General features: G+C 41.0%; 1 protein-coding gene across 1 annotated transcript in view; it reads right to left on the reverse strand.

The window, feature by feature from the left end:
* PCSK1 (proprotein convertase subtilisin/kexin type 1) overlaps positions 1 to 23,384 on the reverse strand; it is a 28,176-nt gene extending 4,792 nt beyond the window's left edge. Inside the window, exons 1-12 of the mRNA XM_059836453.1 lie at positions 23,089 to 23,384; positions 21,451 to 21,555; positions 18,014 to 18,124; positions 15,646 to 15,792; positions 15,106 to 15,182; positions 13,405 to 13,493; positions 9,137 to 9,309; positions 6,810 to 7,022; positions 5,576 to 5,676; positions 4,378 to 4,611; positions 3,079 to 3,236; positions 1,503 to 1,636 (exon numbers count right to left, since the gene is read on the reverse strand). Coding sequence (XP_059692436.1) covers positions 1,503 to 1,636; positions 3,079 to 3,236; positions 4,378 to 4,611; positions 5,576 to 5,676; positions 6,810 to 7,022; positions 9,137 to 9,309; positions 13,405 to 13,493; positions 15,106 to 15,182; positions 15,646 to 15,792; positions 18,014 to 18,124; positions 21,451 to 21,555; positions 23,089 to 23,271 — 1,725 coding nt within the window. The 5' untranslated portion in view covers positions 23,272 to 23,384. The remainder of the gene's footprint in view (positions 1 to 1,502; positions 1,637 to 3,078; positions 3,237 to 4,377; positions 4,612 to 5,575; positions 5,677 to 6,809; positions 7,023 to 9,136; positions 9,310 to 13,404; positions 13,494 to 15,105; positions 15,183 to 15,645; positions 15,793 to 18,013; positions 18,125 to 21,450; positions 21,556 to 23,088) is intronic.
* Between the last annotated feature and the right edge of the window lie 3,685 nt (positions 23,385 to 27,069).

The following is a 27,069-nucleotide window of genomic DNA, read 5'->3' on the forward strand; positions in this document are numbered from 1 at the left end:
TACCTATAGAGTATGATTCATAAGCACAAAAACCCCAGATGTAGTAGAGACAGAGTATATTAGAATGTGGGATTTACTACAATAGCTTAATCACTCAAAATATTCACATTTTGATGTAACATAATTATTAATTCATCATGTAAGCATCAATGGAGTTTTGTCATAACACAGAGTGCTAGAAGTTACTGAAGTGGTATTTTGCATTATTAGAACTTCTTCACTAAGCCATTCCTTGGTAATTTCCTTGTAAAGTTACTATTGGAAATGATAATGTGAAATACTATTCCTTTTTACTGTGTGGTATATAACAGCAATCTGAAATACAGCATGTGGAAGTAAGCAGAAAATGTTTATTTATAAATTTTGGTGGCAGTAGAAGTAGATGTAGTAGTGGAAGTAGAAAGTGGAAGAGACAACTAGAGAAAAAACCTATAAGGTGAGGAAAGAGTATATTATGCCTTGAGGACAAAAATCTTGCTTTATTGCAAGTTTCAGGAAGTTTTCACTTGAAATGAGAGCTAATTTACCAACAAAACACTCTTCTTAACTTTGTTCCACAAAAATGCATTCAAAGAGCAGGATATGTGTAACCATGGGGCTATCTATAAGCCTGCAGCATTAACACTACACTGCTGATAGTAATATTTACTCCTGGTGCCTTGTCCATCTGCTCAGCTCTTGGCAATACCCTCCTGTTTACAATTTGAGGCCAAAAGGGGCTGAAGGCTCGATGTCTAACAGGAAGCTTTCAGTTTTTGGCAAGATCTGACCCCTAAGGACAAGCTTATTAACAGACAACTTCAACGAGATGAGTGAGCTTGATCACTCTCTTTCTGAAGGGAATTATTTTTCAGTTGCCTACCAAGAAGCTTAGTTCTGGTGTCTTGCTGTTGTAATCCATGTTCCCCAGGTAACTTTAGTAAATTGATTTATTTCATATCTGTAGACTACTTAGCTTTAATCCTTAAATGTTGTTCAGCACTAGATACTCCCAGCAAGAAATTAAGGAAATGTATACATCAGAATAGATCGTTGAGATCCCTCAAAAAATCATTAATTCAAAAGGTTCCCAGTTAATGAAAGCTATGCACATGGACCAGGAGAAGACTAGATCCATACTGTGCTCTTTTCTGCAGAAAAGAATTTCCAGTTAACCTTGTGTTAATTTTATTTCTTATTTCAATCCAAGAATCACAGAAAACTTTATCAAGTGATTAATTTTGGTCTAAAAAAACAGCCATGAAATTTTTTCCAGAGGTACGGGCCAGTGAAATGAGAATGCTGCCTTGCATGAGAATGCTGCCTTGTATGCAGGTAAAGAACAAGAAAATCTGACCCTACCCTTTTTCTTTAATCCTTAACCCAGCTGGATATTTTAAATAACACCTCATTTAGCTTGCTTAATGAGCAGGCTCATTATTCAACGTGCTTTGTAGTGATGAATGACCATTTAGTCTGTTTTAGCTCCCAAACACAGCTACTTAGCATACAGGCATACTCACCATGTCAGTAATTCTTAAAATCCAGGTGCCTGCTGGATTTTCCCCCCATGTGTGAACCGACATGAAGTCCCAGTTCTTGAAGCCATTGGGAGATTTGTCCCTCTCTCTCTCAGCCAGTAAGACCGTGCTGGTCCCTGTGTGGGTGCAAGATCAACACTCTGATTGTCCATGTTCCTACTTTTCATATTTTTCAGCTTGCACACTGCCTAGAGCAGAGGTGACCTGGAAAATACACTGTTCAGCAGTGCCTCCTTTAGCAGAGGCTCCCGTAATTATTTTTACAGCAGTGCTTAGGAGTGCACAAGCTGTTAGGTCACACCAAGAAGGTACATCTTGTTCAGTGTTCTGTCTCTGGCACAAAAAGGTAGTGAATGCACATAAAAGAAGCATAAGGAGAAGATGTCAGGCACAACCAGTCTTTCCCACTGATGAGCTGTTCAAGAAACTTCTGAAATGGACATTTTGAAGGTAAAACTTGTGCAGTATTGTGAAACCAGAGTCTTATCATGATTTCATCACTGGTTCAGGGGTTTTTTTGGTGAGTGGAAGTATATTGTCAAAGCCTGCATTTGCATTGTTATTATTACGAAAGTGCTGCAGCTCACAAAGCATTTCTGCAGCAAAAGAGGTTCTACTGCACAGGAAGAAATTTGTTTGGCTTGTTTATGTATAAGAAAAAAAGCAAGGGAGCAATATTTACATAATAAGGGGCAGTGAAGCCCCAAGGAGTTTTGTCACAATTTATAAATATATTTAAAGGTAACACCATAAATATAGAAAAGGAATGACATACATTTGCTACTAATGCTTTGCAGGAAAGTAGAAAAGCAGCAAGAAACAAGGGAAAAACAATTTAACCATGAAAGCAAAATGATAGTGCAGTGGAGGCAGCAGTATTTGATGATTGCTACCTAGAAACAGAAAAATTAGATCAGCCTGATATTTAAATTCATATGTGAAAGCTTGTCTTTTTTTTTTTTTTCCTTTTAATACCAGTTGATCTAACAGACTTTACTCTGTTGGTGGTTTGTTGGGTTTTTGTTTGTTTGTTTGTTTGGTTGGTTTTTTTTTGTCTTAGTATGTTGTTTCAGGACATTGTCAAAACAGCTTGCCATGTTCTAGCTCATTTAGTACAGTTGTACTAAGGTACCTAACAGAAACACTTTGGTTTTTTTTAAATACACCAGTGGGGAGATGCATGAAATGAAACCCAAGGAATCAGATATCCTCAGTTTTCCATTAGTCTGCTAAATCACAGGAAGTCCGATAAGAATTATTGATCTATAATCTGTTGTCTGCCAGAAGCCCTGAGGTTTCATAGGTCCAGCTGCCTCTGTGAAAATGTTCTGTGCCTTCATTTTCTGAAGTATGATTTTCAAATTTCTTTCCACAAAAAGAACCCAGAACAGGTGGAGGTTGAGGAGGAGTCTCTATAGCTCCCTGGAGGCTTTATCCTCACTGGATTTGTCCAATGATATATTTAGCTCTCTTTAACCACTGAAAACCACATTTTTTGAATGAAGTAAATGTTACACATTACAGCAACACAGATTAAGTATGTCCTTGCCTCCCATACCTGATGGAGAAACCAGAGTGACATGCAGATCACCTCTGCGGGAATACTCAATTGTTGCCTCAAGCTGCACGTGCTCCAGAGATGCAATAGAGTTCTCTTGACCCTCACAGGCTTTTGTGGGAATTTCAATAATGACTTCTTCATTTGCTCTTAATAATCTGTCAAAATTAAAGTAGTTTTTTGATTACCCACAGGAACTCTTGATTCTGGGTCATGAATGGCATGTTTAACCGCCATTTCAGAATGATGAGAAAGGAAGAGTCAGAGCCAGCTCAATAAGAAAGGTAATGTCTGCTGTTCTTGCTCTGCACAGAGAGAGATTCTGCATAGCTTTCTCTGCACAGTTCCCACTACTTCCAAACAGAATGGGTATCTAAATCTATACATAAATAATTCTAAGCTCGATGTCATGCGATCTTTGTTTTCATAATGTAACATACAGGACTGCCATAAAAATACATAAAGAGCAAGAGTGCCATACATCAGTAGTGGCTCAACATTCTGTGAAACAGACAGAGTCCATAAAAACAATTTGATAGTGAAATAGCATAAATAATAAGATTACCAAGCAGTGACTTTCCAAAACATTGCAATATGTTTCTGCAGACAGGCCTTTGTTGCAGTCACATGGTATAATTTCAGCCTTTGAAAGAAATATTTTTTTCTGAATAAAAAATCGGTATGCTAACATGTAGGGATAAAGAGTCTAGATAGCCTTATTGATTGACCAGCTTAATGACTAATGGTAATTAATCTATCTGTTCAGATTCACTATGCTGTTGGCACGTGGCTCATAATACTTTTCAGTGAGCCTTTGACACACTTGTGTTTGGTAGGAGAAATGCTGCAGACATTATTAAAGTTAAATATATCACCTTGATTACAACATATACCAGCCTGTCACAGGAGAAGAATTGCTGAGACCTATTACAGACACTTATATTTTTAAAAAATCTTTGTGAGACATCAGTATCTTTTTATCTCTCTTCTGATGGTTGTCTAAAAATTCACAGCCTTGCTGATTGGGCTCAGCCTCACAGTATCATTCTTTTATACACTGTCTGCACAAGCAGACATAATAATCTTAGTCTTTGTTAAAGCTTCATGCTAGTAATTTCCATCAGACTTACACTAAAAAAACAAACCAAGAAACAATGCTGCTTGCCTGCCTTTGGGGAATATAATCTGGCAAAACTAAATGAATCAAAAGAAGTCCCTTATTCCTGTTCAGAGCAATCTGTGAAGAATATGATCCTTCAGGCTTTATTACAATAGGTAACTGTTAATGCAAATCCTTACCTGGGTTCAAAGCTCTTGTCTTTGACGATACACTCTCTCTTTTCTGGTACACTTTTCCACCTCTTGGGATCAGCTAAATCCACCAAGGCATTGGCGTTGAGTAGCCCAAACCCAAATCGGCTGTTGACCATCAGTCCTGCTCCGTTTTTTTTCCATCCTGGATTTCCAGCCAGTGGATCATATTCTGAGGTCCACACTACCAAATGCTGCATATCCCTCCATGTTAGATCTGGGCTGTTTGGAAAAAATTCCTGGTTAGTTGTTTCAGGGCTATCTGTCATTTTTCTAGCAACTATTAGACTGAAACAGAATGTGCTTTGAATGCATATGGCATCCCATGTTTTATAACACACAGCATGTTGCACTTATCCTCACAATACTTCTACGGGCAGACAAGATTTCTGTGTCCATGAAGAACAGGTATCTAGCAAGAGAAGAGTCCGATCCTCCAAAACAGTTCAGGTATTCAAAGTTAGCTAGCAATACTAGAATTTCCTACCCTTCTTTTTAGAACCTGGACTTCGAAAACTAGGTATTTGATTCCGCTTTACCCTATAAAATATCTAATTTTTAATATCTAATATTTAATATAGGCTCATGTCACCAAAGGGGTGTGCAATAGAAAATGGAGCTGAATCTACATGATACAAACATTAAACTTATGCACTACTGCCTAAAGTGTTTTCTGTGAAAAAAAAGTCATTGTCCTGTCCTTTCTTAGCTTCCCCAAGGCCTAAATTCTGACTACGAGCCCTATAGGATCCAAACCTGGCTGCTCCCTTCCTGCTCTGACAGACAAGCTCAGGCACCTTCTCTTTTATGCCTCATCACTGGCAGAAATTCTTCTATAAATTGGCTGAGGCTTAACTTAAACTTCTGCAGCCTATTGTCTTCAAATCACATTCTCCTGAATCCATGTGTGCACTCACTTCTAGGTGATCTGACCAGAAATCAGCAAATGGTGTTGCCAACACACAAAATATTCCTCAGTCATCATGATTTATTCACATTGGTTCTGCTTTTCTAGGAAGGTGTTGGGGCAAGTAGCTGCTTATTTTTAGTCATCAGCCTGAGCAAGTCTGACTGACAAAAAGTGGAGCTGCAGTATGAGGCAGTCCCTCTTAAAACAAGCATTTTGGGGAAGGCAGTGGGGTAGTTGAGAGAAAGAAGTTTCAAAGGTCATGGTGTGACATCTTACTTTGCTTCCAGCGCCAGAGCAAAAATTCCTGCTGCCAGAGGTGCGGATGCAGAGGTCCCTGTGTGAGTTTCTGTACATTCATTGTGAAGATCAACACTTGTCTGACAGAAAATAATAAAAAAGAAAAGAAAAAAAAAAAGAAAAAGTCAAAATAAGCATAAATAAGTAGTTGTAAATACCATCATATCCATACTCACAAACGTAACTATGTGTCCCTTACTTGGTGTGTACTAATACACTCCTCACCAGCAGAAAAATTGATGAGTGTTTAAATCTGTTCATATTTCAATCCACTCTTTTTACTTCAACTATAATTTTGGTATCAAAACGTTTTTTGTTGGAACAAAATACTCCCACTCTGAATATCTTATTTTAGTCTAAAGGTTTCACAATAAGTGTTTCAGGCTTACTGGTGATTCATGAAAACAGATCATTGTGTTGGGCCTAGAACATTCAAAATTACTGCTTACTAGGAAATTACTCATAGGATTAGCACTGGTGTTCTGCTCCCTCTTCAGCAGAAGAACTATAATTTGTAATGAATAAACACCAAACTCATCAGCCCATTTATCTAAATCTTGACTATAAAGAGAAGCCACATAGTAAGGACTGATCTCCAGCTAACTTGGAATGATGCTGTTTTAATCCCCACCAGTGCAGTGTTCTGTGAAATTAACATCTACCAGGGCTGGGCAGAAATTACAGGTATTTCAGCATTATTGTGCCGCAGCAATTTTCTTTAGCACAGTTAAGGAAGGCACACAGACTGGTACGCCTGCTTGCCGAGTTTGGTAGGTTTGGAGGCTCTGTTGTTGCTGTCTCTTGCCTTAAAAAATGTAATGACAAGGGTATAACAGCGGCCCTGACATCACAGCTTTTCTTTTTCCTCTGAATCTCTCTTCATTTGCCCTTTGTGAAGAATAGTTCCATATCAAAGCGTGCAGAGACCACTTTCATACACAAACAGGGCTCACAAACCGCAGACAAATTCAGCACGTTGATTTAACTGCATTGACACAATGATTTTTGTTTAACCATTGCTTTAAGGTGGAAGAATAGAGGAATACAATCACTTTTTGGATTACAAATGCCTTGAAGTTTCCAGACAAAAGCACTAAGCACATGACACATAGCATAAAGCAGGCACTGCAAGTCAAGCATTCGAGAGGTTTTGTTTATTATTTGCATATATAATACCTTTCTATTTGTTCTGAAGCTGGTAAAAGCAACTTACAATTCTTTGGTCAGTATAATCCCCGCTGCTGTATGCTGTGGCCAGAGTTGAAGAGCACTTCTCTGCATACCAGGGAGAAAGCCCTTGCTGAGAAGCACTGCTAATGGAGATGGTGTAAATGCTATCAGTGTAACCATCACAGTCACAGTTGTCACCCTGACGACCTCCGTTCCCTGAAGCCCACACGAAAATGGAGCCTTTCCCATTTCGACCCTAGTGGGGGAAAAAAAAAAAAAGGAAATGAACGTTATCCAAGAGATTTCAGATCTCACAATGTATCCTTAACAACTCCTTTCCCCAAAAAGCGTAATATAGCAAACATAGAAGGGGGGCAATTTCCATAAGCACTGTAGAAGACAGAGACAGAATAAACCAGCTGTTTGCAATATCCCACTGTTCACCTTTCAGCACAACTCTTAATCTCACTGGCTTAGGTTTAGTGTTCCTGAAACAGCAACTTTCCCCAGGTTTTCAAGTTAAAAACAGAGTCTATGTTCAATGAGTAAATTTTTCCACATGCTACTGTTTGCTCCTCACCATTTCTAAAAAAAAATGCCTTATAAAAAAAAAAAAAAAAAGGGCAAATTTATCAGGGGTTATTTAATTTTCCTCTCCTGTACTCACAGAGGTATGAGTTAGGAGTATGAGTGATGGACTCACTGAAAACCCTCCCTTCTCTCACAGATCTGTGGGTCAGCATCACCAGCTTCCAGGCATAACATCACAGCTGTCACAGAGGAAACATGCATCACTATGCAGTCTTAAGCTCTACTCATTCTTCAGAGGAAAAAAATTTGTTTCATGTGACAAGCAAAATTCCATGCGTTGTTCATTATTAATATAAGCATATTTAATATTCCACAGCTGTTGGAATACAAATTTTTTTCTTTATCATTCCACTCAGGTGAGATTTGAAGATATTTATGGAAATGATAAGATATTTGCATCACTTAAAACATTAAAAGCAAAGAGAAATAAGGTGTACTCTGTGATACAAGTTTTACACTAGGAAAGACAAGCCACATCAACTACAGAAAATCATATAGATTATTTGAGAGCAAAGGCTGCAGTCCAGAAAAGCACTGGTGTTTCCCAGCACCTGCTCTGATTTCCCTTAGAGTGATGGCAACATTTCCTTGATTCTTCAGGTTAAGGCTGTGCTCAGGTGTTTCAGTGCAGGAGTGAAGGATCCAGGGATTAGAGCTGTTGTCAATCCCAGCACTGGCTGGCTTCAAGCAGAATGGACGCCAGACAGACTATTGCAAAAGGAATCTTTGAATCCTGAGAGACAAACAGCTAAATTTGTTGCCCATTAGAAATAAAACATGCTGCAAAAAAAGATACATTCTCCACCAAAGACCCTGCCTTTTCAGAGTAGGACCAATTAATATTTTTTGCCTAACTTTCACCTTAAATTCTCCGTCTGCTCTTGCTACCTACCTATGGGCATATAACCTGTAAAAAGCTTTCTCCTCTGTCTCCATTATTCCCTCATACTGTCTTTGTCAGCTGAAAGCATTTAAATTGTTCTCTCTTTTTCTCCTTCTGCCTACTGATGTTAATTGCCCTTTATCCAAAATTTTCTGTTTGTTTGTCCTTCAAGCTATTTCTCTCTTCTCCCCTCTATGATTCAGTCTTCCTCACTTTATTAGTACCTGTCTATCTTTAGATGTCTTTTCACCTCACTGGCAAGAGCTAGAATACTTTACTAATAAATTCATGGCAGCTCTCAGTTTGCACCCTATTTATCACCCAACAGATCCAAAGAGTGTAACATGAAAAAAAGAAACCCGTAAAAATATTGCTCCCAGTACTCCTCATCATGCATTTGTACTATTTTCATTTTAATTGGATCATGACATACACCAATTTATAAATTAATGCAATTAACACTATACAAGCTCATCCACAGGGTGCTAAAATGCATCACTATTTCACATAGCAAAATATTCATGAAGCAGGAATTTTGTATTACATTTTATGGGCTTTCAGTGCAGAAATCCAATTACAGTTCAGTGTAAAACAAGCAGCAGTGAAGGGTGGGTGTAGGGTCAGACCAAGGCAGCAAAATTAAGGATGTAAAAAAAATCTTATCCATGGAGACTAGCAGCTAAAAACCAGTTTAGAAAGCCCTAATGGTGTTTTCTCAAAAGTCCTTTCTGGCTGGAAATTTCTCTCACTTGTACTATTAAAATACATTATGCCCATTCAAATATATTTGAGCAGGAACAGCACAAACCATTTTCATTTCTTCTCTGATATTCACCATTTTAAAACTCTCTTCTCTGCCAAATTTTTTTGCTTTATTTTTCCCTGAAGTATCGTACCTGGTTGATCCCATACTCGAAAGCTTTCTGTGCCAGTCTCCCAGGTCCCTCCACAGTTTTGCCATCATCATTAGGGCCCCAGCTTGCACTGTAAATATCCACATGTTCTGGGTTGAAACCGATTGAACTGGCCTCAATAGCATCGGTGACTATTCCATCCAGCATTCGTATACCTTCACAGGAAAAAAAAGAAGATGCAGACTGGATTTACTTTCTGTTCCCTCCTCCTTGTCTTAGTTAACTAGTTTTAATGTTTCCAGGAAAATTAAGCCATAAGTGCTGCAACTGCAGCTGACTGCTGTTCACATAAAAAGTATTGAGGAAAGCTCCTGTCAGTGTAAAACAGTACAGTTAGACTTTATTTACAAAGCTCAGTGTTTCTCTAAAAAAAAAAAAAAAAAAAAGAGGCCCTTAAAATCTTCTTAGCCTCCTATTTATTTTTTCTCTCCTTCTACAGAGACTAAAGAAGATATCTTGCTGATATCTGTTCCTGCTTTTTTCTTATTGCATTCTCTTTCTTCCTCCTTCTTCTCTCTTAGATCTACAACAAAGACTTCTCAAACTGCAAAAATGCCACTGGAATTAAATAGGTTTTACCAACATTACATGTATCTGTAAGAGTTCTGAGAGTTTCAGTTCAAAGATGTAGTTCTGAATGTTCTGACCAAAGCACTTGTCCCTAGCAGTCATTAAAGGTTTTGCTGTCTCTGTGACACTGCAATTTCACCAGCTCTTCAATCTCCACCACAGAAAAAAAAAAAAAAAAAAAAAAAACAAAAAAAAAACCTCATTGTTTTTCTACTGCCATGTTTTTTTCTGCTGTAAGCAATCCAGAGATATCTAATCATTAACAATTTATTAGGAGCTGCATGATCTAATCTCCTTCAGAGAAAGCCTGAACTCAGTGGTACTTAAAATTCAGGTGCAGGCAGTTGTTCATCTGCACTTTGCTATGCAAAGCCACAGCTCTGCAGTGGGGCTGCTACTGCTGTCCAATGCTGGAGGACAGCAGAAAAAGCAGAAATCTGGCAAAATTCCCACTGTGGCATGGCTCTTACAGCAACAGCAGCAATATAAGAGTCACCTCAGTCAGGATTCAGCCTGTGTTTACAAGCAATAAAAATGTCTGGGTTCCCTTGGATTTGGCAGATTAGTACTACAGCAGCTGCACAATTGCTGGCAGTTGGTGAATTATAACTACTCATTTTCTAGTATTTTCCACAAAATGGGGATTTTGCCAAAGCTCAGCAGGCAAAATGTAGTAATTCTATTTAAAAAAACCCCAAAATACCCAAAAATACTCAAAGCAAAAAACCTCCAACCTTACCCTTACAGCTCGGTGTCTTGCTCTTTTTTTTTATGCTATCAAGCAGAGGAAGAAAAGACTGCAAGCATAATTCTTTTCCTGAATGGCTGACCTCTTAATATTCCTAATACCTCCGAGATAAAGCTGAGCTTTATTATTTCATATTCATTAGTGCTGAAATCAGACAAAGGAGTTAATCCGCTCTACCACAGCTGCTCCACTTTCACTCACAAAACCTGGAAAAGCACAGAGGTATATCCTGTGCCTCAGGTACTAAAATACCACTTACCCAGGATTTTCTTAAACTCAGAATGGTTTGATCACTCTTTTTTTCTGTTGGCTGAGAATTTCCAGATTCTCTCATGCCAAGCAAAGATTTTCTGCGTGAAAGTGACTGCAAGCCTCAGGTGAGATCTTGCAACACATAATGAGACAGTGGGAATGTGAGGAGTAATGTGCACATACTTCCCACAGAAAAAGACAGACAAGTCCGCAGATAAATAATGTAATAAGGGGAAAACAAAAGAAAACAAAAAAAAAACCAAAAAACCCCCAAGAACAATGACTCCACTCTGATGAAAACAGCTCAGGGAAAAAAAATCACTGCCTTGCCTTCCTGATCGTCAGAAATCCTGATTGCTCAAGTCAACTCAGAGATTTGATGACTGCAGTGATATTCCTGCAAGCAGATTCCAATTACGTCCTCTTGCATAAACTCTCTTCTATTCTTGCTCCCATCATCAGTCCCACAAAATCAAAAGCAGACAAAGCCCAAGGTAATTTCAGACACACATATATGTATCTGCCTGGCAGAAGGGCTATTTTTAGCAACATGTCACTGTGCACGAACTCTCAGCCCAGTCCTTTGTAAGATGGAGCTTCTTAATCATTTAATTTCCATGGCAGCACCATGGAAATATCATAACAAAGTGGTACGGTCAGGTATGCACAAAAATACTCTGATTTTTATACCAGAGGTGATCGATACACATTTCTCAGCTCTACAAAGACCAAGAGGTGAGTGTAAAAGGGCACTGAAAGGTGTCACTTTCAAGACTGGCATGAAGAGTATTTTTTTCTTCACGCAGTGCACAGAGAAGCCCATGGTACTCACAGCCACAAAATACTGGAGAGGCTAGTCAGTGTTGCATAATAGGGCTGGGCATTGATGTGACTGGAGAGAACACTCAGGATTGTTAAACTCAGTACTTTCACGGAAAACTAAAAACAAGAAAATTCAATGGAATGTTTTGTTTTACTCTTCAAGGCGAAGCTAAACCAACCTGTGATGCTGAATGTTGGAGAGCAAGGTATTCCACATTGTCAGGGTTTCTTTCCCTGAAGCAGATATTACTGACTTTCAGAGAGAAGGCACTGGCTGTGGACTACTGGATTTGTCCAATATGGGAACTGCTACAAGCAAACAGCCACTTAAGGAAGTCATCCTGAACTAATGTCAAGTAGAAGTGAACAATAAGTCATTTCATGGATTTAAAAAAAAAAAATAAAAAAAAAAAAAGGAGATAAAACAACCTCTGGAGAAATTAATCCTGTAGAGCAGAGATCATCAAAAAGCTTCCAGCATTTAGCCCCTCCAAATTTATTTGAATCTTTTGAAGACTTCTCTTATCTTCCACTGCTCTTTGAACATATTTTTCTTACACCCCTGTCTGGGTGTTAATCAGTCTGGTCACATCTAACAGCTCACAATTGCTTTCAACTTTTCCATTCCTCCTCCTCTCCCCCCCCTCAAATGTACGTTGCTTGCTGGGTAATATGGATTGCTGGACTGCTTTTCCTGGTGTTATTTCCCTTTTCGAGATAAATCATCCTGCACAGATCTGTGGTTTGCATTTGCAAATGAGCACAGATCATGTGCAAATAGCTGTGGAAGAACCTCCTCTGTAGATGCAAGAGCCTTAAAATATGGGCACAGTGGGAGTTCAGACATCTTTGCAGCTTCATCCATTTTGCCTTCCTTTGAAAATCTGACGTCTTCATACTATGAGTGAGATATTTTATTTAAACATATCATGACAGCATAATGCATTATGGCAACGGCAAACTGCAAAGTTGACATCCATGACAGCCCAGTGGAGTAACTGGGAGGCGACAAAACACCATGCTGAAATGGTGGGAACGACAGTCATGGGTGTCAATTTCCGCTCCACATCCCATCGTTTAAAAGGAAAAAGAGGGAATACTGAAAAAATAAGGACTGTACAAATAACTTCCTCTGAGCCAAATAACCATTTGCAACTGATACTTGCATCATGATTATTTCATAAACAACTAACAGATTGAGTCACTGATTAAAAACCAATATTGATTGGTGGCAAGAAAGACTTTACTTGTTTTCAGATTTAACTTGTGGTGACAGTAGAGAAGGAAGGCATTGAAACAAAAAGGACAGCAGTTTGCATGACTTGACTGGCATGACCTTTTGAATGTGATTGTGTAAATGGAAACAATATGCTGCAAATATTGATGGGTATAATTTTGTGTACTCCTACTTCCACTCTACAGAATTCTTCTCCTTCCCTGGATAAACAATAAAAAGTAATTAGTCCTTCATTCCTTAAATGATACTGTCTTAACTCTAGGTAAATTATAAGTTGTTGCTATTATTGCTGTTGTTGTTAATATTCTTAACACTATGATTATTAGTTTTATTACTATCATCATAATCATCATCCCACCTATACTATTGCTGCTGTTGTTACATATTCTGCCTATCTATCTATTCCTAACCAAATTCCAGACTTCATTAAAGAAATCCTGTCATGTACAGGTGTCACTCAGCGTTGTTGCCAGACAGGATTTTGAAGCTTATAATACTGCAAGATAAATGTTTTCTGAGAATGACCAATCATTCATATTTCAGATTAATGGTATCTGGCAACACTCAGCATCTGTCTTGTTTCCATTCATATTAGACATCTAATTATTTTTGTTTCCTTACCTCCAACCCTGGAGTTGTAGGCCACTCCAACCCCGCATTTTCTGTTGTTGGCTTGCATGGCAATTTCTCCTGCACACCGTGTCCCATGCCTGAATAAATACAGCAAGAATAAAGAACACATCATAACAGCTTTGTTGTATTGTACAGAAGGACTCATAAAGGACCTTGATTTGTTCAAATTCTTCCTTTCAATTAATGCAATGCAGTTATTGAAGAGCTTTTGAGTTGTATCTACATGATACAAAAATACTTACTTCTCCTAAGCTTCATTAAATATAATTTTACCTACTTAATGCTCAAAGGAACATTTTCATGAGATGATAAATGCTTTCTTTAATCTCACTGCAGATATCAGTATTTTGGTAGAGTGAAAAAGTGGCATAAAATTATGGAGCTAAAAATTTATCTTCTGACAGAAGGATAAATGTATGATACAAATATTTTTTTATGATACAAATATTTTTTTAATCACACATTTAGATATGTCTTTTCTAAATCACGGCATTTATTTACGATTTCAGAAAGTGAGCCTTTAAAATGTCCCTGTTTTTTCTTGTAACAAACTCTTTTCTATGCATTTTTTTTTTCCATGAGTGATTCCTCAATACAGAAATGCTTCCTATAAGTCTCAAGGTAAGAGCATTGCATTATGTAATGCTGCAGATTGTTATTCAGTGACATGCTTCAATGCTTCTGGGCTGAATTCCATTTACTTATTAATAAAGATTAGAGACAATACAGGTGGATTTAAGAGATAATGACATCATAACAATAGGATAATGGCTTCTTTCTCTAAAATAACACTGTAAGAAAGTAGAAATGCCATTTTTCAAATGTCTTATTCAGGAATATATTATCCTCAGACTGATCTTTCTTTTCTCTCATGCAATGATTTATGTTGCAAATGCTACTGTATTGTCTGATAGGAAACAGGGAACCAATGCATCAGTTTATTGCTATCTGTACTGAGCAGTGGCATTCTAATTTGTTTAAGAAATTGACTATTTTGTGTACCAGCTTCTAGGGAGGTCCCTCCTTCTTAGGGACCAAAACCATAACTGCACTATGATGGAGGTGCCCAGATATGACAGACCCATTGAGATTTTTTTTTTTTAAATTTCCAGTGAAAAGCAGATATTGAAGTAAAAATATACTGTGGGAGGTATCATTCCAGAAACACACTGAGACACAAGAATGGATTATTCCCTTCACCTTGCAGAAATGCCTCAACACCTTGCATGTGACATGAAGAAATTCAGGACATCATTGGGAGATTACAATTATGAAGTTCTCCATCTGGGAATTTTATCCCCGTGTTTATATCAATGTTACGTGAGAACGCTCCAGCAAACGGGAACACAGGAGGCTCCTCCTCACATCCAATAGTGATTCTTTACATTGAGGGCAACCAAGCACTGCCACAGGTTGCCCAGGGAGGTTGTGGCCTCTCCCTCCTTGGAAGTACTCAAAAGCCATCCTGATCATCCTGGGCAGCAGCCTCTCGAGCTCCCTGCTTGAGCAGATGACCTTCAGAAGTCCCTTCCAAACTCAAGCATGCAGTGATTCTGTTACACAAATTCTTCCTCTTGTAAAATAATTGCCACAGGACACCTACACAGAAATTTCTCCACTTGTATCTTCTAACACACAAACTAACACTGTAATGTTTTGTTCTCTTCAGACAGCTGGGGAGCTACTCACTTGTTTTCATTTGTTGGGTCATATCTAGGAAAGGGATCATGGTCATTGTCATTGAAATCGTAACTTGCCTTTGGGTCCTACATGTGAAAAAAAGGAGAAGCAGAATTAATTCAGACAACTAGAGAAGGCATTTCTAAAACCCATTTCTAAAATGGGTGATAGAGTCTGTATTTATTCACTTGATGTGCCTCATATTGGCTGCAATCAAGCTGGTAGAATTTGACGGCCATTAAAAATTCCATGACTTTTTCATGGAGCTTTAATAATTTAGCAATAAACCACTGCATACAAAGGTGTCTGGGAACTAAATCTACTGCAGGAAAAACAAAACAACAAAATATCCACCCCACTACCATTGCTAAGTGACATTCAGCTTCCTGTGACACAGACCAGGCTCCAAATAATGCCTAAGGCAAGTATTTCAGTCTCTGTACTGCAGGAGCTGACTTACAGAACAGACAGTGAGCCGGGGAAGACTGTCTGTTTATCAGATTTACAACTGGTTAATCTATTCCATAGCATTCTAATGCTCAAACTTACATAGTTAGCATAGATGTCAGTGTGATTCCACTCCAATCCATCGTCTAGGACTGTGATGATAACTCCCTTGCCTGTGAATCCTTTCTGCCACACAGGAATAACGTGGAGATCCAGTTTGGGCAGGGATGGAGTAATTCTTGTATCTTGCTGTGAGACAGAACGGATTCAAATATATCAACATTTTATCCATTTATACCAAACAGGTCTAAAGTTGTATTCTAAGGGTCCTATAAGCAATCTCAGCCAAAACTTGTGTATTTCTCTCAAATTTTGCAAACACAAACCGAAAATTAATTTCATCGAATACTTGTGGGACTGAAAGATTTACCCCACTGTTTGAATATCCCTGAAGGCCACTCCTGAACAAAAAACACCTTATATTTTTGATAAGTAGGCAGCAGAAACTGAAAGGAGTGGTCGAGATGCACTGATGGACCTTGGAACACTGGGTTAATAATCAGACCTGCTAATGTTTGTTCTTTCCATTTGATGAGGAGCCAAGACACTTCCTGCAGTGCAGTGAGCCAGATTTCCTCCAAGCGTATTTTCTCCTTGGATTTTAAATTTAGCCAGAGCAAAATAATTAATGGGTAAAACAATTAAGGTAGTTGTTTGGTTGGGAACAACTGTGTTGAATCACAATTTTCTCTTTACTACCCCCATTGCTGCTCCTGTGGTAAATCAGCTGGAAGTATGAATCATGTATAGTCTTCACTTCTGCAGCAAGTTTTTTGAAGAGTATCTCCTAAATGGGCCATTTTCCCCCTCTAATACTAAAGGAGCAGTACAAACATCTAATTTAGAAAACATGCTTACAGCCCCCATAAAAGCAGAGATTTAAAAAGCAGCACTTTCTTTCTGTTTCTCTGTGCACAATTTTGTTAGCTGATGGCAGGTTTTCTGTATGTCTTTGTTTCCGAAGAAATACTGCATAAAATACAAGGTTTAGGAAAAGAAATTTGTTACGGGGAATGAAATTTCTTTCATATTTTGCTATCTGCATCTGACTGCTTTCACTTGGGAAATTATTTGAGATTTCAAGCTTTGTTCTCTTGAATCCATCAAATAATATTTTTTCCTGGTGATGTGTAAAGGTACACAGAATAGAGCTAAAACTGTTGCCATCAAATCATAAAAATAAAGTAATAGTCAGTTATTCACTACAAGGCAAAGAACATATTTTGGAAGAAAATGTCTAACACTTTTATGCATTTAATCAGAAAAATCCAATGTTCATTGTAAACAAGGCTAAGCAGTATGTTTTTGTTTCTCATGTGTGAAAACTAGAGGGAAAAGTAGTGAAAATCATAAATAGGGAAAATAAACTAAAATGGGAAAAGGAACTAAATTTCCTGGAGAGCAGAACATTGCCAGTTTTTTTTCCCCCTGACTGCTTTTATGAATCATGTGTGTGTTTGTGTATTTGTCTAATATAGACATCTTGGAAATGTCCTGCTTTTTTGGATACAGGCAAGGAATCAAACAGACATTCTGCAACAAAGAAAAGCTAAATTCTTACAGATAACAATATTTTTTTCTGTTCAAAAGAAGTCTGAAGAATTTTCATGGAAATATTTTATGCTCTGTGGTTTATAATTCATCTTCCCTAGCTCAAAAGAAGGAAAGCAGCTTAGAGTTTGGTAAGATTTCTCTAAGATGAGCTGAGGAAAATTGTTTCCAGCCTCTCAGGCCCCAACTGTACCTGACCTTTCTTTCTGATTTGTTATACCCACCTTTAATCCCATCCCTATTCTGACTGAAAGCAATGAATCCCAGACTGAAGCTACAGCTAGATGCACAATGAAAACCCAGGCTTTTGGAAGAAACCATGTAAAATCTAAATGATCAGCTGTATTTCTCAATTTTTTTTCCACTGAGGTTTTGAGCATGTGAGTGAGCTTTAGAGACCTTCCAGCATATAAATCCTAGTCCATATAGTTGAAGGTGCTTGTCATATGTGTGCAGATCCTTTTGTTTTCATCTGGTGTATATATTCTGCACTACCAATTTTAATAAAGAAATAGATGGCCAGCTTCAGATACGGTAATGGACTTCTTACACAAAAAGCCACAAATATTTTTAAATTATCAAAGTGGTTTTTAACTGCTAACAATTTGTGATATCACCCCCCCTCCCCATACTAAATAGCAGCTGGATTGGCTTCTATAATCTCTGTAGAAGTGACATTCCACAGAAGAGAGAAGGTTGCCTGAAAATGTTATGCACAAAAATCACCCATTTTTACAGCATACACTAATGAAAGGGACTCTTCATTTATTCCCCTGGTGCAGCCTCTCTGATACTGGTAAAATAATGCAGCTGATGGCACAACCACCATCCCCTGTTCCACAGGGCAACAAATTCTTACCAGATACCACTGCTGGTTCCACATGGGGTCGTTGAAAAGGCTTTCTGCTGAGTCTCTCATGGCAGCACGCTTAGTTCGCTTTTTTTCATACTGCTGCTCTGCCCATGACACCTGCAATTATTTATAAAGATATGACAAGTGAACCTCTTCAGTCTGGGACTTTCTTAACCAGGGGTATAAAGGCTTTCGTCACACGGAGAGATTTTGGTGCCTAAAGCAAAATAAGCAACATTCAGTACAGAGAAGGGTATTATTTAAACTGTAGTACAGTGAGATTTAGGGAAGAGAACTTGGTGAAATCACAATACTGTAGAATCAATTCAGAGAAAATCACTGAGTACAAGTTAACAAGGAACTCTTGTGAGTGACCCAAGGCAAGTTTTTACATCAAATAAAACCATGTAGTATGGCTGGAAGGTCATCTAAGAAATGGTGCTTACTCAAACAAGGAAAACCATGACCTGCTTCTTTCTTCTACTTATCATTTATTCACTCTCTTTTGGGAATGAAAAGGAAAGAAAAAGATTGTCTCTGGCTTCAGTCTAGCAACCATAATCGTGCTGTTACTCACAGACCAGCTGGACCTCCACATCTCCTTCCTAGTGGTGTTTTGGAGAGAGGTCAGTTAGCAAGCTATGAATATTAGACTAACCTCATCATCAGCATAATTCCACTTAAGGCAGCCGAAAGCCAAAATGCTTCAGCATGCTTTAATAAAGCGTGAAAAGAGTTGCACAGCCTTTGTGCACAGACACAGCAGTCTCTAAGGCACTAGGTTGTATTTTAAATGTGTATTGCCCTTGAATGCATTACTGAACCCAGCTGAGTTGAAATCCTGATGCTGATGCCTCTGTCTGTGTTGTGTGCTCTTTTTGGAAAGGGAATAAAACCTTATTAGTTGGTCCTTGTATGGTTGGTCCTTTTCATCCCAAATTCCAAGCAGGCAAAGCAAACTCAGGTTCAGTAATACTGCCAAGATCCTGTGACAAGCCTCACATGGAGGGTGCCTTGGATGTAATCTTTTACTTTCAAGCTCTGAATAGATTCTGTTCCTTTTATCTACTGTGATTGAGCAGCTTTATGATCCTGACATCTATCACCATATATGAGATAATAGTCACTCAGAAGTTATGATTAAGAAGTATGATTTTATTAAAATGCAATTTTCTAATGAAAGCCTAATGAAAATTCACTACAAGAACATAAATCCCTTTAAATGGTATCTGCATTAGGCATGTTTATGATTCTCTTTGCTATATATTTACTCCTAAACCCCCTACAAACCTTGGTCATAGAAGATGAATATACCCGTGCAGGTGTGGGTATTTTAAACTGCTCTGTTGATATCTCAGGCCACACATACTTGTGCACACGATGGAGCAATTACCCCTATCTCTCTTCCCTGCCCACAGCAAAGCTTGACCTCTTCACCACCCAACAGTAATTAGCAGTTGACAACTTCCATGCTTGTTATTTCTTTTCACGGGGAGCAAGTGCACTGAAGGGAAATGAGCTGAAACTCCCAAGCACATATGTCAGGCAAACAAGCAAAATGTTTGTCACTCAGCAGCTGGGTGAGGCTCCAACCATCCATCTCCAGCAAAAGCTGAAGAGCCCATGCCAAATCTCCAATCACTGATACGGAAAGCAGTAAAAAAAATTCTCAATTCAAATCCACTTGCAAGAAAGTAGATTTAGAAATAGTGCAGATACTAGAAGAAGTTAGGTAACCAGATAATTATATCCCTTCAATGTATTCACAGCCTTTATCTGTTTTACAACAAACACTATAGGAAGCAGACAAATATTCAGATTAGAGCCAAGTTTTACCACAACTTTCACACTTAACATACCGTAAAATTCCTGAAGGCGTTATACAAACAAAAACAGGATTCTCTTTTCTCTCTCTTTTTAAAGGTTGAATCTAAATCTTCTTAAGTAGGCTGCTGCTGAACAAGAGCAGCTCCTCAGTGCAAAGGTCCCTGTGTAGCTACACAGCATTACATGATTGCTTTGTGTTTATACACTTACATAATGCATAATTACATCTCATTTATCCACGGAATTAATTTGCATACTGGATGGTAAATAAAATGGAAATTTGAGTAAATTTAGCAAATCACCTGCAGCAGTTTGAATCTAAGAAAGCAAGGATGCAGTAATGTCTGGTAGCAATATAATACAATCACTTCCATTCTGCTACAATTTTAGAATGTGTTGCATTGAACACTCTCATTCTTCCCTGTGTACCAGATTCATTTGATGCAGTAAGCCCAAAAAAGAGAGTGACTGCACCCAAACCCCTGATCCTGAACATTGTATTACAATTACATGGAACATGTTGTCATATAGGCATAAATTGCTAGTTTAGACTGAATCTGCAGGTTTGAACATCCCCAAGTTAGGATTATTTAACTGTTAGACCATTTCCTGTTTGCAAGGAAATAGGTGAGATTTTACAGTTTTGAAGCAAAACAGGCAAAATAAACACCCTGTCTTGCCACGCAGAATATTTCCTCCTAGTTGACATTTGCATCTAAAACCTCCTGGTAGAAGATTACTCATTCTGAAGTGATTTGTCCTTATATGATAATTTGCTGGTTTTGACAACTAGGTTACTTCATGGTTTGGACAGCTCATATTGTCACAATGATTGTTGCAACAATGCTGATCTTAAAATCAAATGTTGTTGTTGTGACATTTCCCAGAAAATAGTTTGTAAGAGAGGCTAACAGCTTTCTGGTCTGCTCTTTATATTTGTCCTGCACCTCAGTTTTTCATTATGGTTGTAAATAGAAATGCTTCTCTCCAAAATAAAGCCAGACAAACGAGGGGTCTGCCTCACCAGTGGGTTGTACCTTAGACCCCTCTCCAGTTTGCCTGTTCTCTGATTGCAGTGGCAGATCATTGTAACAAAAGGCTGCAAGTCTGGAATATGTGATGGATCTTTTGAGAAGGGATTTTAGCTTGCTGTAGAAGCCAATCCAGCACAACATCAGCCCTTTATCCCTGCTTCTTCTTTTTTACTTAATATTCAGTCACTTTAAATCAAACCTAATTCACATGGTAATTGCACAGACGTGGCCTAATTAAACTTAGTGCATCTATGGATTTTTACTTTGAATCCACCCCCTTAGTTCCCTGTTCACATTTTCTTCAGTGGCACATCAACATCTGAAATTCCAGTGCTGCACATCTTAAATCTTAATTTGGAAAGCTCTTGTAAAATATGTGGTAAGGGAGGGTCAGACTCTGCCCATGAATGACAGAATAGTTAAGTATTATTCAGCGCGAGTATGGATGGCTGAATATATTAGACTTGCAAAATGAGGAAGGCCTGCCTGTGACCTCTTTACGAAGATAGCTGTAAGGAGACAGAATAAAAACATTAACAAAAAAAAAAAAAAAAAAAAAAAAAGAATGAATTTAACACTTACACGCTCATCATCAGAAAGTCTCTTAGTGATATGAATAGCACTTCTTCGGGACCGTCTTGGGTGACTCTTATGTCTGAATAAGTAGTGGTTTTTCAGTGATCCAATCTGTAAGACACAGGCGTGCTTTAATTATCAGGAAGTACTTCCCCACTGTGAGCAAGTACCAACAATCAAAACCTGAAAGAGTTCACGCTGCCTTAAGGACAAAAGAGCAAGAAACTAGCCTGTAGATATTTTAATCCAAACAAGGAAGCACTCTTCCAGTAACAAGTGCTTCTCTCTGCCTGTGTGCTGCTAGAAGAAGCCGGGGGAGTAATTTCATTTGGGCTATTCAAGTGCAGTCATTACTACTGCAGGACTCAAGTTACACAGCACTTACACTAATGACCACGACACTCATGGACTCACCTTGGCAAGGCCACATTTCGGTGGACAGGTCGCTCCCCAGTTTTATCTGCTTTCCCTGTGTTTCATCTGAACAGGTGTGAAAAGATTTGCACAGCTTCTGACACCTCACTGCCGGGCTGTGTTGTACAGGCAACCACTGTAGCAGCATTTTCACTTGCTCAGCAGCCAGCCAGCCTCCGGGCAAGCCAAGATCACCCCGGTGGCTTTGAATACCCCGCTCTCCTAGGAACGGGCTCTTTGACAGCTGGGGGGGCAGACGTACCGGCTACAAGGACAGAAGGACCAAACCCACACAGGTGGGATCACACGTAGGTGGGATCCAATTTCACGTAGCTGGGATCACACCTACGGATTTGGGAGCGCGTTGAACACGGCCGTGCCCTAAAGCGGGGCTGGGCAGGCGGCCAGAGGGGGCTGCCCGCGGACAGCACCGGGGCACGGAGAGGGGTTGACGGCCACCCCGACCACGGGGCCGGGCCAGGGGCAGCAGGGTCCCAGCACTGGAGGATGCCGTGCTCGGCACAGGACCCTCGCCGGGAGGTGAGACGAAGCTGCTCCCTCACGGCGGTTACTCATCCCTGACAACGCTGACGTCACGGCATCCCAAAAAAGCGCCCGAGGGATGGCTGGAGAGAAGCCCCGCGATGGCGATGGAGCCGGCGGGGGGGAGGCGGCGCGGGGTCGCAGCCGACACCGCCCGCACCCTCTTCCTCCTGCCCGAACTGCCGGGGCAGAGCCGGGGGAGAGCCGTGCCCGGTCCCCTGCGGCACCACGGGGTGCCCGCCCGGTCTCCTCAGAAGAGCGGGGTGCCCTGCCTGACTCTGTCCGGTCTCCTCAGGGAGAGCCAGCTGCCCTGCCCGGACCCCTCCAGGGACACCCGCACGACCCGCCCGACCCTCCCTAGTCCCGCCAAGGAGAACGGGAGCGCCCTGCTCGCTCCGGTCTAGGAGAGCCGGAGGTCCCCGCCCGGTCCCCTGAGGAAGAGCCGAGTCGCCCTGCCCCGTCCCCTCCGAGAGAGCCGTCCCTGGCCGGGCGCCAGGGGCGGACCCGGACCCTGGGAAACTGCTGCGGGGGACCGGGAGCTTTAAACTCCCCGGAGCCCCGCGGGCGGCAGCCGGGCACAAGTTTGAGGGAGCGGGGAGGGAATGATCCTCGCGGGATGGGAAAGGAGCCCCGTCGCGGAGCATCCTGCGGGAAGCGCGGCGGCGGCTGTCCCCCGCCCGGCCGTACCTGCCCCACCAGGTCGTAGTCCAGCTCGTCCGCGATGGCTCTGGCAGCGTCGGGGCCGGCCGGGATCTCCGCTGCCCACTCGTTGAGGAAGAGCCGCCCAGCGCTGCCTCCTTGGGGCAGGGAGCAGGCTGCCAGGAGCACGGCCAGGGCCGCGCACCGGCCGGCCCAGCGTCGCCCGGCCATGGCCGCGGGACGCGGGAGGGATGCGGGATGCGGGCGGGATGCGGCGCCGCGTTGCTACGCGATAGCGCGGAGCGGAGCCCTGCCTGCTTGCCTGCCGGCGCGGCCGCCCGAGGCTCACAGACCCTCCGGAGCCGGAATGGAAATGAGTGTTTACACGTCAAAACGACGACAGCCATCCTGACGTCAAGTGTACCTGGCCCCTGAGCCGGTGGGGGGGGGGGGTGATTCCCGAGGGGGAGTGGTGCGGAAGCGAACGGGATGGAGGCGGGGGCGCGGGGGCGAAGCCCGGGGGGCCCCGGGGGACGGGGACGGGGACGGGGGATGGCGGGGGTGGCACCGGCTCGGCGGGAAGGGGAGTGCGGGGTCTGGTCCCCGAGGGTCGGGGGGCCGCGTCGGTGCCGGGGCGCCATCGTTTCCATTATCGTAGGTGATTGGTGAGACCGAGCTCGAGCCAAGGTGAGGCAGGAGAGCGGACCCCGCCCGCCTCTCGCACCCTTCCAGTCGCGGGTGGGTTTTTCTGCCCCCAGCCCGCGTCCCCTCTCGCCTCGGTGCGAGGGCAGAGCGAGGTGAATTTAGCATTTTTTGCTCAGTTGGGCTTCTAAGCCGGGACCCACCGGGCGGCACACCACGATTACGGCGCATTGTCCCCCGACGCCTCTGACACACCACAGACCTGCTGCACTAATGGACACCCTGCCCACCCTGGTGATGGGGGGCAAATATGTTTATCCTCAAATACAGTTATCAGTTTTGTACAGTTTCTTGTTTAAAAATAATTTCAATTTTTATTCTAATGATCACATGCAGTGGTCTTCACGCTGTACTTTTTTAGCAATTGCTTTAATTTGTTAAACAGTTATTTACACATTTTCATTTGGCATCTGCATTTCCCCAGCCCCTTCAGTTTTATTTAACATTCCCTCTACCTTTTCATTCTCTTTTTACGTGCTAGAAAACGCCTCTAAAACTTTCCTGAAGTTCTCTAAATGCCCTTTGCCTCTGAAAGTGAATCTTTTAGCATCTTCACTTTATGGTGCACTGTATTTCATGTCTTGATTCTTCCAACTTTTTAACTGTAAATTTTAGCAAGCTGGTTTTAGATCTGTGCTTCAATGCTGTGCTTCCTTCAGTTTATTATGGAGGGACAGATATGCCTGCCTTGCTCTTCTCTGGCTTCGAAAATGGGAATATAACCAAAACATAAATATGAAACAATCAGGAGAGGAAAATATTTTAAAAGATCATTGTTTCAGTCTGAGTCTGACATCTCATTCCCAGACATCACCATGAGAGTGGATATGGTTCTGGACATCTCCATGGACCCACAGGGATCAGGGGACTGCAATCACTGCCACTACTTTGCCAGCCATAAGAGTAGGAGCCTCAAATAACAGGAATATGAATGGATCCACGAGAGGGGGAATGGGTGAGTGTGTAGTAAGTATACTAGAAATGTCAAGAGAATATCAATAAATATTTATATAGAATAGAACACTGATAAAATGGCACTGGGACACCATCCTCTTGTTCTCCTACATTTGCTTTCTGCAACATGGTGTAACAACAAGTCAAGGTTCACCAAAGCTGAGGCAGCAACCAGGGCAAGTGGTTCCTATTCATTTTAATTTATTTTATTCTCTGCATGGTTTTCTCAGTGCTCACTGCCAAAAATAGAATTTCTTCACTTTCCTGGATAGATGCCTTAAAGATCCCTCTGTTCCAATTTTAGAACTGTTTCTGAGGCTTTATTTAAATGTGGCCACCTCACCAAGCAATTTCTGATTCCATGTGGGTTTTTCCTGTATAAGTGTAACCACCAGTGGTAACACAAACTACTTTTTACCTCTCAGTCTCATCACTGGCACTGCAAACTGGCATGGCTTTTTTGCTGCATTTTGTGTTAAGGAACTCTGCAGAAATATTGTCTCCATACAGAAATGAAATCAGAGTCATATGTATATATAATGACAATTTATTTCCTCAAGTCTTTAAGTAGTAGTAAGAACATTCACATCCATAGGAGTGTTTTGAAAGTCTAGGCATTCTTTTCTAAATGATAAATTCATTCACATGTGTTTTTTTTTTTAAGAAATCCTACCATGCAGGATGGCAGTCTGTGTACAGAGCTCTGAATTGCGCTGGAGAATGAGTCTGTGCTACATGGACTTGGTTATGTCATCCATTCAGGAAAGATGCTGTCCAATGCACTAAATTCCCATCTAATAATAGCACAATAAATAGGAACAGCTTGCTCAGCAGCATCAGGTGGATTCAAAGATAATTGTTTTATGCTTCATAAACAATTTAGGGTTGTTGTTTATCAGTGAAATATTTATTTAGTCCCTACTGCACCCAGTGGTATTCTATCTGAGTGTAGGATCTGAAACAAGGCTGGTTATGAAAATATTATTTCCTCTTTATAACTTCAGTTTAACATGAAATTCAAGGTAGACCTGCTTCCAGGGGATCCACATCCCAATATGGACCTGGAATAGAGTGTTTTTCAGTGGGAATCGTTGCATTCCCCAAGCAGAAATATACCCTTGTAGATCTACTGCAAAATATTCCTTGCACATAGGTAAGATATCCACCAACACAGCACATAACACCGAGGATGAAATCCTAAGTTACAAGAGCCAGTTTACCTGAGTGGGGTTTCTTCCCTTACTGTCAAAAGGCATGCAAACACTTGAGGTTGTAGCTGTGTTTTTGTACCCACATTTCTGATCCTTCAAAGACTTGTCCATGAAAAGGGGAGACAGGCTGGTTTTGAGAAGCCAGGTGCTTACACACAACACCCTATTTCCTTGCTTGTTTGTAGACATAACTTATTTAAACCTGGTAATCTTTATTCAAAGCTCAAGTCCATAACCTCGAGCCCAGCTCTCTGCGGGCTGCCGTGGCACCTCTCCAGACATCTGTTCCTGGTGTGGGCATCACTCTCTGCAGCTGGTGCCCTGTGGCTTCACCACGTCCACACTGATGTCCAACAAACCTGTCCCTCCAGTCAGAACTGTGCAATGGGGAAAGCTGAAGGAGTTCAGGAGCCTCAGCACCTCTGAATAATGGCCAGAGCTCCGTGAAATTTATCTGTTTCAGAGGTGGGAAGTACAGGCATGAAACTCTGCAAGCTGTGAACTGAAAAAGCTGTCACAGAAATGAAAGTACCCCAGGAAGGGATAAAGTGAGAAAAATGCATTTATTCTTCCTCTTTGTGCATCTTGTAGAAGCGGAGCAACTGTCTTCTTGCTAAGGCAATTGAGGAAAGAGAAGAAATAAACAGGAGCAGGACATAAGAAAAACCAAAGGCAGGTAAAAGCAACATGTTTGTCTGCAGAAAATTCAAAGGGGTTCAGCAGGATGCCACTGTTTTATCATCTTGTTTTGTTGCAAGTATATTTTGGATGAAGGAAGTTGTTATGCAATGACATTTTCCTTTAGATCAGTGACAATGTAAAAGCCAGACAGAAGATTCATCTCTGATGTCATATCTTGATCAGCCCATTTGATTTTGTAAGATCAAGCCAAGCACATTTTGTCTACACACAGACATTGCTTTCAAACCCAAATTGCTGAATTTGGGTTAAAATGCTGGTAGTACTAGGTGGGTAAACAATAAATCCTCTCTGTGAGAAACCAAAAGAGGTGTGTTTAGGGAGCAGGAGGAGCATGTCCTGAACATGTTACTGAGTCCCTGCACACACTGCTGGGTTGACAGAGATAAGACCAGGTCTTGACTCTTCCACCACCACAGACAACTGAAGCAGAGACTTTTCCTGCCCACTGCAAGCCCTGCTG

Source organism: Haemorhous mexicanus, chromosome Z, assembly GCF_027477595.1.
Source record: "Haemorhous mexicanus isolate bHaeMex1 chromosome Z, bHaeMex1.pri, whole genome shotgun sequence".
Classification (NCBI taxonomy): domain Eukaryota; kingdom Metazoa; phylum Chordata; class Aves; order Passeriformes; family Fringillidae; genus Haemorhous; species Haemorhous mexicanus.